The following is a 13,746-nucleotide window of genomic DNA, read 5'->3' as shown; positions in this document are numbered from 1 at the left end:
CAATATTGATTATAATTTCGATCTAAATAGAATTTTGTGCAAAAAAAAAAATTGAGCCTAAAACTAATACAGATAATGGATCTGAGGATGGTGATGTGTCCCTAAAATTCCTGCGCTTGGGAAACAGAGGTCAGAGGGCTGAGAGTTTGAGGTCAGCCTGGGCTATGAAACCATACTTACTTGGATAGTTTATGTAGCAATTCTACTATTCAGAAGTGCTCACTAGGTAATGAGTATGGGTTCTTGGACTGTCAGCCCCCAGACCTCAGCTTAATGAGTTTAACTTGGCTGTAGTTCTAGAACTAAGAAAATTATTAATGTTACAAAAGAGACTAGAGGGTAAAGGGGACCATAAAACATGAGTGACAAGAGATTAAGGAAAAGAGGATTGACGTCGTTGATGAATAAATATGAGAGAGAGAGAGAGAGAGAGAGAGAGAGAGAGAGAGAGAGAGCATCTCAACGTCTAAGATCCTTAGCATCTCCCACAAGACTGGTCAAATTTGTCTTCTCCCATCTTTCCAGATTCATCCTTGTAAACACTTTTCACACATTTTCCATGTTTTTGCCTACATTTTTCCCCACGTTTGTAGCTTAGTATCATCTATTTATTTATTAGCTCTGATACTGGAGTTCAATTTCAGTCCTTCTTGAGTCTTGATAAAAACATTACCACGGAGCCATATCCCAGACCAATACCTCTTTTTCTTAGTATGGTTTAAAACTTTTATTTATTTATTTATTTATTGGCAGCTACATACCACAGCACATGGATAATGGCCAGGGACAGCTTGTAGGAGTCAGATCTCTCCTTCTACCTTGACGGTCCTCGAGATCAAACTCAGGTCTTCAGGATTGGTGGTAACCAACTTTACTTTCACTACTTGCCATGCCGCCCCCCTTCAAAGATATTTTTTGTAATGCTCCTTTGTCTAAACATATTCTTTGCCCTCTTCCTCTGCCCTAAGAACTCCCTATGACAGAGCTCTGATTAAAGAAGGGTCTATTGTTGACCTATCTTGCAACCTAGTCAACCATCCAAGTGGGATTGTTTGACCTCTGTCCTACCTCTGGGAAGTCCCATCCCCCAGCAAGCGTTCCCAGGTCAGATGTCCAGCAGTCTTGTACCTGCCTCTCAGTGCACCAGTACTTCTTTCAGAGTGTGAAGACTACATATGGTTTGCTCACCATTTTCACACCTAACACAGTGCCTGCTGCACTAGCGGTTTTCATCCTCATGTTGGAGAAAATGTTAATTTTTATCTTAAATGCCCAAATTTTAAAAGTCCACAAATTTTTTTAAAAATATTAAAAATAGCCAAAACAATTGAAATAAGTGAATAATTGAATATGACTAGATGAATTGTGAGAGCTTATATAAAGCATGCCTGTATAAAACATCTGGCCACCTCAAAAGAGCATTAGGACAGTGTAGCATGGTCATCTGCCAGACCTGGCTATAGAACAAGATTTGTCTGAAATAAATTGACATAACCATCACCTTTCATATATCATAGATGACAGTTCCGTAAAATGACAAAAAGTGAATTCATTGTTGTTTGAAAATACATCAGTGGATTTGTTGTTGTTGTTGTTAAATACTCAAAAAAAAAGATGCAAAGGTCTGTATAAAATGTCAACAGAGGTTACCTCTAGTTGATATTTTTGTGTGTATTTTGTACTTCTTAATATTCTATAATGAATATAGGTTGGTTTTTGTTGTTGTTCAAATTCGAATTACTTTTACAAGGATGAGAAGTCAGATGGCGGTATGGAGGATACAGTGGAGTAGCCTGAGTGATCAGGAACAGGACTGACTACTACAACAGTATAGGTGAAATACGAGGTAGTCAAATCAGCCAGTGACTCGGAGAACAAAAATGTGATTAAATATAGAGAGGAGGTGGGCGGGAGGTGTCTTAGTTAGGATTGCTATTGCCTTGGTAAAACACAGAAATGAGCAAAGAAACTTGGGGGAGGAGAGGGTTTTGGGCGTACACTTCCACAGTCCAGTTCATCACTGAAGGAAGTCAGGACTGGAACTCAGACAGGGCAGGAACCTGGAGGCAGGTACTGATGCAGAAGCCACGGAGGGCTGCTGTTTACTGGTGTGCTTCCACAGATTGTTTAACCTGTTTTCTTCTGGAACCCAGAGCCACCAGATCAGGGGTGGCCCCACAATGGGCCGGGCCCTTCGCCATCAATCTCTAGTTAAGAAAATGCCCTACAGGCCTGCCTATAGCCGGATCCTTTAAGGACATTTTCTCAATTGAGGTTCCCTGCTTTCAGCTGAGTCTAGTTTTTGGTAAGTTGACATAAAACTCGCCAGGGCAATTGACCCCTTGTCAACTTGGCACACAAATATATCATGGTTAGCCATAAACGTTCCTTTCTTGTCTTATCTCCAAGAGTACACATTGGCATTAACATCACAACATATAACATTTTACAAATTTTTAAAGTTCCACAGTTTTTACAAATTTGAACACTTTAAAATTCAGTTTCTTTAAAAACCCAAAGTCTCTTTTAAAACCTAAAAATCTCCTTAAAAATTCAGTCTTTCAAGCTGGGTGTGGTGGCGCACACCTTTAATTCCAGCACTCGGGAGGTAGAGGCAGAGGCAGGCAGATTTCTGAGTTTGAAGCCAACCTGGTCTACAAAGTGAGTTCCAGGACAGCCAGGGCTATACAGAGAAACCCTGTCTCGAAAAAAACCAAACAAACAAAAAATTCAGTCTTTCAACTGTGATGCAGGTAAAATAATAATAATAATACAAATTAAATACTTTCTTACTTCAAGAAGGAAGAACTAGCAAATAGTCACAATCTGAAGGAAGCAAAACCAAATGCCAAAACTCCAATAGTATAAATAACTCAACGACCGACTTCAAGAGACTCACTCAGGATCTTCTGGGCTCCTCCAAAGGCCTTGGGTCACTGCTCTGGCTCTGTCCTCTGCAGCATACACAGCTTATTTTCAAGGCTCCAGCTGGTTCCACACCACTGTTAATGCTGTCCTAGATGGTCATCCCATGGCACTGGCATCTCCAAAACTGCTGGGCTCTCTTGCTGCAACTGGTCTGCACTTTCACCAATAGCCTCTCATAGGCTCTCTTCAATTTCTCTGCATAACCTCTTCAGTCCTGGGCCTTCAACTGCTACCAAGGCAGCACCTTCACTAATGGCCTTTTCAAGCCTGTCACAGTGCCCAGCCTCATCTGCTTTCCATGACCTGTTCATGCCTTCAGAAGGAGTACCACTTGGTTGACTCTTACATTACTGAGTTCAGCTGCCAGCAAGGTACAATGTTGGCTGCCTCTGGAGCACAGCTTGCATGTGCTGACTCGGAGGAAACACCTCAATGATGTTGGTCTCTTCTTCTTAATCACTGCTAATTTCTTCTTTTCTTTTCTTTTCTTTTCTTTTCTTTTCTTTTCTTTTCTTTTCTTTTCTTTTCTTTTCTTTTCAGCTCCAGCTGACCAGGATCTAGTATCCCAGCAAAACAAAGGTTTCACTTTAGTAGTCCTGGTATCTTGTTAATCAGAGCAGATTCTTCAGTCCCAGTGAACCAACACTACAGATTTCTCTTTTCCAATAAAAAGCCTTGTTAGAGTCTTTGCTTCCCTCTGAAAATTGATAGCCAAGGCCTCCATTATCTACACTGTTCTCAATGTTCTTATCTTCCAATGACTTTTCTAGCCCAAAGTTCTAAAGTCCTTCCACAATGCTTCCCCAATATGGTCAAGTCTGTCACAGCAATACTCCATTACTCTGGTACCAACTTCTGTCTTAGTTAAAAGTTTCTAGAACCGTCAGGGATGGAGGGAGAAGGACAGTCCAGAGGGTGGGAGAGATGTTTGGCAACTGGGATGAAGAGATACCTTGCCGCTGCTGGGATTTCCCCCAGCCCCTCCAGTCTGGCAGGAAAGGGGCAGCCTGTAACACCCAAGAGCAGGTCTGGGTCTGCTAGATGCTCCAGGCAGGGGGCTGGAGGTGGCTCACAAAGGCTTGCACTCCAGGGAAATGATGGTTCTGCCACCTAGTTTCGCTGCCAGGGTGCATCGGTCCTTGACCTCCTCGTATCACTTAGATTGTAATTCATGCTTGATTCCTGTCAGCTTCTTCTTGATGGCATCCTTGGAGCTGGCATAGACCATTTTGCTTTTAAGGGGTGCATTCTTGACAGTTCTGGCCTTCCCAAACCGCTTTTGATCTTCTGATTCCTCTTAGGTTGAAGCAGACCAAGTCCCATCCTAGGAACCCAGTTTGGGGGGAGCCTGCATTTTTTCCTTAATGACACCCCTATTCCTCATCCCTCCCCATCCCATGCTGTCAACTTCTAACCACAATAGTGACTCTGTGCTTGTCTATGACCCTCCCTGCACCAGCTGGCTGCCCTCCCCTTCCCCCTTGATTTTGGCCATTCACAGGGGAAGCAGGACCAGTAAGGGACCTTCAGTTAAAACAAAGCAAAACCCCAACAACAAAAAGGCTAATTAACAATGAAAAAAAGGTTTCTATTGCTGTGATGAAGCACTATGGGCAAAGAAACCTGGGAAAGAGAGGATTTATTTAGCTTACACTTCTACAGCACAATTCATCACTGAGAGAAGTCAGGACAGGAACTTAAGCAGGGCAGGAACCTGGAGGAAGGAGCTGATGCAGACGCCATGGAAGGTTGCTGCTTACTGGCTTGCTTCCATGGCTTCCTCAGCCTGCTTTCTTATGGAACCCACAACCACCAGCCCAAGGGCGTCACCACCCACAATGGGCTCAGACCTCACCCATCCATCACTAGTTAAGAAAATGCCTAACAGTCAGATCTTATGCAGACATTTTCTCAGTTGCGGATCCCTCATCTCTGACTCTAGCTTGTGTCAAGCTGACAATAAAACTAGCTAGGACAGGGTGGGTATGACTTAGTAACCTTAAGTATGTTTAGATTGTACTGAAAGCTCAGAAAAATACTGGCTTACACATTCTAGTATCCATTGGTAGTTCTGGACCTTAATGAAGTTAGGAATAAAGGCTGTAGAATCGTTAGCCTTAAGCATGGTTGGTGGAACTGAAAATATAGAAGCAAAATAAAAGTTAGGGAAAAGGTGTGGACTAATGTGGAACTCCTGAAGTGTGAGCCCTGAACCATGCAGAAGAGAGATGTATGAAACACTTAGTAAGAGTGATTAGAGAGATAAATAGCCCAATGTTTATGATGGGAAATGAAAATGGTCAATGATACTGGTGGGAAACCTCGGTGAGATCTTGCTTTCTGTAAAAGAACCATGATTCATTCCTGGTCTTTTTCTACATTTGCAGAGGCAAGTGAGTAGAATTATTACTAAATCTGTGAAGAATGTGTGATTTAAGCTGTTTCAGATCACATAATAAGGCTGTCCAGAGATCAAATTCTTTCATTCCTCCATGCTGTCTTTGTCAAGCATTGCTGGGGACTGGAGATATAAATTTCCCTCATTTTTGGAGGCAACATATTTGAATATATATATGCACATATATATGTATGTATATACATATATACATATACACATATGTATATATACACATACACACATATATACACATACATATATATATTCAGTTTTCATATATATGTAATTATTTGAATGTTTTAAGACTTATTTTTAGTTGTTTCTGCCTTTTTCCAGAGGAGTTTGTAATTACAGGTGGTCATGAGCCACCTACCATGGGCACTGGGAATTGATCTTCAGTTTCTGTACAAGAGCAGGATGTGCTCTTAACTACTGAGCCACCTCTCAGCCCTGCTTTTATATCCTTATTGGTGATGAATATGCTACATCAGGCAATTTCCTCCTATCATTAATATGGTGATATTTTTGGCCTTCATTTGTACTCCCCCCCCCCCAGCCCAACTACTTGGAAATTAGGCAACAGAAGGGAATTCTTATACTGGGACTTTCTTGGAAATTTTAATAATAGATGTTTAATAACATCAGGTAAAGTTAGGGAGTCAAAATGTAATCTGAAGCTGTGTGTGGTGGTGCATGTCTGCAATCTGAGCACTTGGGACGTTGAGGCAGGATCAGCCTCTCAAACTCTCTCTTCAGATTCTGATACTAGCAACAAATGGTTTCAAGATCCCGTGGTATTTCACGGGTATCGAGAGGGTGGAACATGACTTCAGCAGGACTTCTAGTTGCAGTGTGCAGTTTGGCCTGAAACTGAGCATACTACAACACTCACACTTTATCTCTTAGAATTACTCAATCACATGAAAACACACGAGGTTTACTTTATCAGTGTGCCTACAGCATGTCCAGCCAGTCTTGGCTAAAAGGCTGACCAAGGGAGAAAATATGTAAAAATATACTAAGTAAAAAATATTCAAAAATAGATACAAATCATTCCAGGGGACTTGACTATCCTAATAGTTTGGATTTATCTGAAAACCCCCAAAGATTATCTTTCATTTCTATACAGCAAAGCAAGAACTAACTTTTTCCAAATAACGAAGTTGCATTTCATACATAAAGTACGACTATGAAGGAATGAACCTGAGTAAGTTACAAAAGGGAGCCAAACTTTGTGAAGGACTGAAATCAGAAAAACAAAAGCCAGGCCAAAGAGAAACCAGAATATAGTTGGAGAGTTGACTGACCTTGCATGAGGGCAAGGAGTTCTGTTATTCTCTCCATCCTGAGAAAAGATCAGCCCATCTCTAGCATTTGGAAAATTGAAGGAATTTGCAGTCAGTGGCCTCAGTCTTCTTGTGAAACTTAGTCAGTCGTATAATAAAACGGGGCTGGCATTCAAAGATTGCAAAAGGTATTGAGGTGGAAAGTGAGACAAAGGTGCTGAAGAATACAGAAAATGGACAAGATCCCGCTGAAACCATACAGTCAAAATCCATGGCTATCAGATACACAATAGTGTTCTGTATTATGTTGTATACTGGAACTCAGCTGTAGGCAGATGTTTAGCATGTTGTATATTTACTATTGCATACAGTACACAGAGAAGCCCCTGGAAACACAGACTCTGATTTCAGAGATAACACACAGAGTAGGCACATGAAGTTTTGCCTCAATGAATTGATTTAGTCATCACCAATTCGTCTGTGGTACTCCGTAGTGTACTGGCAACTGCCCACATTTCATATGGTATGCCAGTACTAAAAAGAAAATGCAAAAAAAAAAAAAAATTAAATAAATAAATAAATAAAATAAATCAGGCACTCAGCTAAACTTAGAAGTCTTAAAATGGTAACTCTGTCAGTTGAGGCACTTTTTTTTATCTTGTGCCAGTACATCTGTCTTTGATGTTTGCTTTATTTTCCTTATGTCGCTACTCGTACTAGCCCAGAAATGGCTAATTCTGAGTTCAATAAGCTACATAAACATGACGCGGTGGTGTATAGACCCATATAATCTCAGGAAGATCGCCAGTTCAAGGCTAGCCTGGACTACACTGGAGACGTCTGTTTCAAGAAGCTACATTTCAATCGGTCTGCAAGTTTTCTAAGTACTCAAAATGATCTCAGAATCCAGACCGAGAAATGCTTACGATGATGGCCCAGCTCCCACACCCACCTCTTCGGAAGTGTATAGTCTTTAAAAATCACTAGATTCCGTTCCTGCATATTACAAAGGTGTAAAAAAAAAGTCAGGTTTAGGAAGCCTACGACCCGAGACTCAAACTCGGACAAGAGTTTTCTAAGTGAGGACGTGATCGCTCCAAGGGATGGTGGAGGGGAAACAGTTTTCTTTTGGACCAGACTTGAGTCTCTCTCCTTTCACGAAGTTCTCTCTGAAGATCCAATGCTCTCTGGCTTAGGCAGTGAAGAAAATGGCCAGGCAGGAAAAGTCCATCCAGGAGGTCCGTGGCGAGGCCCCACCTCCCGGATCTGAGGGGCCAGGCCTCGCGCTCGCCCAGTTTCCCCCGCGCTTCTGCGCTCGCCCCCGACTTAGCCCGGGCCCCACTGCTCGCCATCCCACTGCCTCTGCTTCCCTGCGCCCACGCACGCACGCTCGATCGCTCGCTCGCTCGCCGGGGAGCCCACTCCCCGGCCCTGGAGTCTGCACTTGGGAGAGGCAGGCAGCGCTCCGCGCTCGCGCGGCCGCCGCGGCGCCGTCTGATGGCGTCACCTGCGCTTCCGCCTGCGGCTGCGTTCTAATACGAAGCCAGGAAGGAAGGAGGGAGGGCTGCAGGGCTGTGTGTGTGGGGGGAAGTAGCGCGGAGAAGACAAGCCATCCCGGCGCTCGTTCGCCTGCCCGCTTGCTCGCTCGCTCGTTCATTCGCTCGCCCGCCCGCCCGCCCGCCCGCGGTCCTCGCTCAGACTCGGTCCCCCCTGAGGAAGCCACTCCAGGCGCACTCCCCCGGGGGCTCCTTCCGGACGCCTGCTCGGCTTTCCCGGGCACGGCGTTCGCGCTCCGCCTCGCCCCCCCTCCGCCCTCCCGCTCTCCCTCCCTCTCTCCCTCCCTCCCTCCGCCAAGCTCCCCGCCCTTAGTATCGCGAGACGAGGTGAGAGCTGGCGGAGCGGCGGCGGCGGCGGCGGCAGTAGAGGTGACCGAGGCGGTGGCGGCGGCGGCGGCCCGGAGCGCTGTGTCGGCCCCGGCGCGACCGAAGTCGCGGTAGAGCGGAGCCCCCCCCCACGCCCCTCCCCCGTCCGTGTCCCCCACCCCCTCTTCCCGCGGGGATGGAGAAGGCGACGGTTCCGGCGGCGGCTGAGGGAGAAGGGAGCCCCCCGGCGGCGGCGGCAGTGGCGGCCCCCCCCGCGGCGGCGGCGGCGGCGGAGGTCGGCGGCGGGGCTCGCCCGGCCTCGTCTCCTCGTGGGATGGTGCGAGTCTGCGACCTGCTCCTGAAGAAGAAGCCACCGCAGCAGCAGCAGCAGCAGCCGCCGCCGCCGCACCACAAGGCCAAGCGGAACCGGACTTGCCGACCCCCCAGCAGCAGCGAAAGCAGCAGCGACAGCGACAACAGCGGCGGCGGCGGTGGCGGCGGCGGCGGCGGAGGTCGGCGGCGGGGCTCGCCCGGCCTCGTCTCCTCGTGGGATGGTGCGAGTCTGCGACCTGCTCCTGAAGAAGAAGCCACCGCAGCAGCAGCAGCAGCAGCCGCCGCCGCCGCACCACAAGGCCAAGCGGAACCGGACTTGCCGACCCCCCAGCAGCAGCGAAAGCAGCAGCGACAGCGACAACAGCGGCGGCGGCGGTGGCGGCGGCGGCGGCGGAGGAGGCGGCGGCGGCACCAGCAGCAACAACAGCGAGGAAGAGGAGGACGACGACGACGAGGAAGAGGAGGTTTCTGAGGCAAGGGCCTGGTTTCACCTCGAGGAGGGCGGAAGGGACCGTGGAGGGCCTCAGGTGGGAGGGGACTCGCGGTGGGACCGAGCCCTCGGGGCTTACGATCTGCCCTGGGGGACCGGGCTTTCGGCTGCCCCCTTTCTTTGCTCGGCCTGAGTCGTGAGGTGTGGGGACGTGGGGGAGGGCAGCTGACACGTGGGGGTGGGAGGACCAGAGAGTGCACGGAGTTGCCGAGGAGCTGGCTAGCCGAGGATGCTGCTTCGCAGGGTGAAGGGCGGAGGGATTGATTGGTCGGTTTCCCGGGTGGCACTTTGGGGCCGGAGGGTGGTCTCTCTGGGGCCAGTAAGGCCACCTCATTCCCGGGGCGGGGGCGGAGCTAAAGCGGGAGGGGTAAGATAATAGGTAGGAGAGTCTCGGGGGACCGACTGCGAGCTTGGTAGTTTTCTGTCAGTGGAAGGTGGCCGGGAGCAGTTGTGGAGGGGTGGTAAGATTGTAATGGACTCGGAGCTAAGTATTTGTATCTGGGAGAGACACGTGAGAAGCTGTACTTTTCCATACTGTTTTGCTGCAGGGCTTTTTCTTTTCTTTCTCTCTCTCTCTCTCTCTCTCTCTCTCTCTCTTTAAACTCGTGGCTGCTGAAGTACTTCCTCGATTTGTGAAAGATTTCTGGATGAGGCGATCTTCTATTCCTCCATATGCGTTTACAAGTGACTTAGTACGTAAAAATTTTGTTAGGTGCTCTGCGTGTATATGTAATACTCCATCGGGTTCTCCCTTAATAAGAAATAATCAAACCAGATCCCGCTTTTATTTAATTAACTTTATTTATTTATTGTAAAGTAAGCAGGGATGAAGTGTCTGTTTTGCACCCGGGCTTGGTTGTGATTGGGATAGGGAGGCCTTATGTTCTAGTGATCTGGTTTCATAACTCCTTATAGTTTTTCCTGGGTCTACAGACAGGCGGCGTTGTAGGACCTTATTCCTTTTAACCCAAAAGCTTATTGAACCATACCGATAGCAAACTACGACCTCCAGTTGTTAGTTCTTTTAGAACAAACCCTCTTGTCAATATTAGGAAATGGAAGCTTTAAACACCCAAATATGGAGGAAATAGTAACTCGAGGCAGCAGAGGGAAAGAAGCTGTAAAAGTTGATTCTAAAGAGAAGACTAATTGAATTATCCAGAAATACTGCGTGCCACACTAGAGCCTGGTAAAAGGCTGCTTTTGAGTTAATTTGATTTCTTCTTCTTTCCCATCCAGGTTCTGTTTATGTAGAGACCTTGGAAAGAGACTTGAGGCTCACCTGTTAGCAATAAGACAAACATTTTTTTCCCAACCTTAGATGAAGCTACATCGTAGAAAAAAGTTCTAAGAGTAGGAATATATATACCTCCAAACTTGTCCCTTCTGTTATTTCTATTGGGCCTATTGTGGTAAATGTGTATGGATAGTTTGTACTTGCTTATTGATTGATTCTGGACAGCATGTTGCTCAGGCTTCATTGTAAACAATGTAGACAAGGCTTAGTGTCTAGCAGGCCTAAGGCCCTAGACACCCTTAAATCAAATAAACACAAAAGAGAAAACAAAACTTTAATATTGAAACAATGATGAGAAGGATGTGATGGAATCCTTTTCTGTTTTAGTACTTAGAATTGGCCAGCTTTATGGTTCTCAGAAGTGGGAAAGACTTTTCCTCTGCAGCTCAGCCTCTTTATTTTAAAAATAAGGGCAGCAAGGTTTAAAGGAAACTGGAGGATAGTGTCTGATAGTTGCAAAAGTAGGAATCAAAGTTTTTAGAGACTCAGTGACATCTGTACATTTTGTCTCCCTTATGACCTATTTCAAAAACTGGTGCTGAATTTCAGGTTTAGCAACTGTGAGTAAACCACCAGTAGTAAGATTTTAAGTTTTCTAACATTAAGCTCTGGTTTGGAACAAGGCCATATACTTAATGTAATACTTAAAGAAGTATTCTGCTACAAACTGCACCTCCCTAGGTAGTTTTGTCCATGACCTGATATTTCCCTAAGTTGTAGATGGCTTGAAGCATGTGGGTATGTTACTTTTGTAGGTCTGAGTTTTTCATCTGAGAATAAGTACTGTATATATTGACTTTGACCAGGTAAGACAGTGTTGATCCTTAGTGTGTTTTGCACTGCCATCTGCACAAGTAAAGCAATAGGTTTGTCATTTGTTCGGTGAAATATATGTAATAAGAAAGCTGAGCCATTAAAGAAATGTCTGTAACACATGATGAGAAATGGGCAAGATAGAAAGGAGTAGTTCCCTCCGGACTGGCCCTGCATGCTGTGATTAGAGTGAAGGGATGAAGCTCTGAGCTGTGTGCTGCAACTTGAGTCAGGTGGGCGGGTTGGGTTGTGCAATGTTCTTTTCTCTTTCACTGTCTTTACATGTCTTCAGAAGTTTAATTTTCAGGGCTTGGGAAGTGTACTCCCCCCCCCCCCCAATTATTTTGGCCTACACAGTTTACAAATGCAGATAATCTGATCCTTGAACTAATTCTCCTGTAAAAATCATCAAAAGGTTAGGAGGGCGTCTGAAAGTGTATACTTCTGCTGTGTCTCACTTGAAGATGTGAAGGATGACAACATGACAAAAAGATAGAAATGTTAGCTGGACATCCTATGTCTGGTGAAAGAGGAAAAATGGGAGAGACATGGATTTAAGTAAGAGCTCTATTTGTAAGTTTTAGTACCTAGTTGCAAGTCCTATTTATCCATTAGAGTAGGTATCTCCAAAGTATCTCCGATTGGACGGAATGGTTTTGATGCTCGTATAGCCTCAGCTGTACCTGGAAAGCGTGCAGAAGATTGAAAACTTCTCCTCTTCCCTTCTTTTGGCACAAGACTTTACCTCTAAGTTGAAAGTCTAATTTGCTCAGCTTTCAATGGGCTACTGACTAGTAAGGAACAAAATATATTTCCCAACATAGAAACACGTTGTACATTGGATTGAATTAAATATTTACAAGAAAAAGGTAGAATTGGAAGAGTTTATACTTCATTTCAGAAATAATAATGCATTCTATTGAACACACTTTGAGATATGAGTGGAAGGCAGCTTTCTCTGAAGCACAATTCAAAGGGAGGAAATGTTAGTGATAGAACTTTTAAGTTCAAGAGCAGTGTTGTTGAAGAGAAAAGAATAAAATATAAGTATGGTGGGAGTCGATCAGAATTCCACCTATATTTGAGGAAAAAGATGTGCTTTTTATTTTAAATAAGAGAGAAACGTAGTGAAGAACTTTAGATAATGGGGGCCAGTGAATTAGTGCTGACGGTACTGAGGATCTGCAAGGCCAGGAGACTTGCATCTGTAAAAGGTTGAGGATGAGGGAGAGAGGGAAACTATCATTAAGACTCTGGACACTAATTTCTTGTTTCATTTCTTTTGTTTTTAATGGAAAGATGCTAGGTGCCACTGTTGTAAATGCATGAGATCAGAGTAGCCCAGAGAACCTTGCCTGTACTGTTTCCCCAGTTCTCTTTCTTCAACTAATGTAGCATTATTTTTTAAAATGGATAACCTTTGAAGAATTTCTCTCTTAATTATTTCCTTATCTTCTATTTGAAGAGGACTTGATCAAAAAGAAAAAGGGGGGGGGGGAGGCAGCATACAGATCTGTTCAGTCAACTAGTATCAGTTTTAGGGAGAATCCAGAATTCATTTAGAGACTCATGAATGGAGTTCCTTCTTCCTTTCTTGTCTTCCTTAGCCTGTAAATACCTGATGTTTGAACACCGTCAACCCCCCACCCCCAACACCACCAGTTTTGTTTTGTTTTGAAGACAAGGTCTCACTGTATAGCTCTTTCTGTCCTACAACTCACACTGTAGACCAGGCTGGCCTTGAACTCACCAAGATTAAAAGATAACACCACTATGCCTAGCAGTGTCTTTTAATTTCTTAATTACTGTGAGTTATGAAACTTGCCTAGAGGCAGAAAACAAGTTAAACTAATCATCATTGGCTATTGAATGTCTAATAGGTGCTTTATGCCTCTAATATTCTAACATACTTAAAAAAATAGTACTTGAGTGCCCGTTGTATATGAAGACTTAGCTAATGGTTCTGAGCATGGACTGTATGTGGAGTTTGTATTCAGTTTTTTGACCCATCACTTACTGGTGATGTGGTCTTGGATCAGTTACTTAACCTCTCTAGCTCATTTTCTTATATATGAATGGGGATAATAGCTCCTACTTTACAGCAGTTAAGAAAGTGAAAGGAGTTCATAGTTTTCATGTTTTCTCATTTTACATCTCCATAACCCTATGAAGTAGGTGTCACCATGTTTATTTCATTATTCAAAAATGAGTTCCCACTGGGTATGTTTTAGTCTGCATTGAGTAAGCAATGATAAACAAGGTTTTTAAAAGACATGTACATCAAAAATGTACCAGTGAGTAAAGAGAGGTTGGTAAAAGTGTAAGAATGAGGTTAAATG

The 13,746-nt window shown here is 44.7% G+C and overlaps 1 protein-coding gene across 7 annotated transcripts in view; it reads left to right on the top strand.

The window, feature by feature from the left end:
- Positions 1-8,484: 8,484 nt before the first annotated feature.
- Positions 8,485-13,746, top strand: part of Ankrd17 (ankyrin repeat domain 17) — a 140,149-nt gene continuing 134,887 nt past the window's right edge. For 2 of the 7 annotated variants that reach the window (XM_029477247.1, XM_029477246.1), the window contains exons 1-2: positions 8,485-8,769; positions 8,987-9,280. In XM_029477247.1, coding sequence (XP_029333107.1) covers positions 8,671-8,769; positions 8,987-9,280 — 393 coding nt within the window. In that variant the 5' untranslated portion in view covers positions 8,485-8,670. Of the gene's footprint in view, positions 9,281-13,746 lie in introns of all 7 variants that reach the window. The other 5 variants (XM_021163450.2, XM_029477249.1, XM_029477250.1 and 2 more) reach the window with 4 other exon arrangements.

The sequence above is a fragment of the Mus caroli genome, chromosome 5 (assembly GCF_900094665.2).
Source record: "Mus caroli chromosome 5, CAROLI_EIJ_v1.1, whole genome shotgun sequence".
Taxonomy (NCBI): Eukaryota; Metazoa; Chordata; class Mammalia; order Rodentia; family Muridae; genus Mus; species Mus caroli.
Note: the sequence above shows the minus strand (reverse complement) of the source record. Positions and strands in the feature narration are given on the sequence as shown.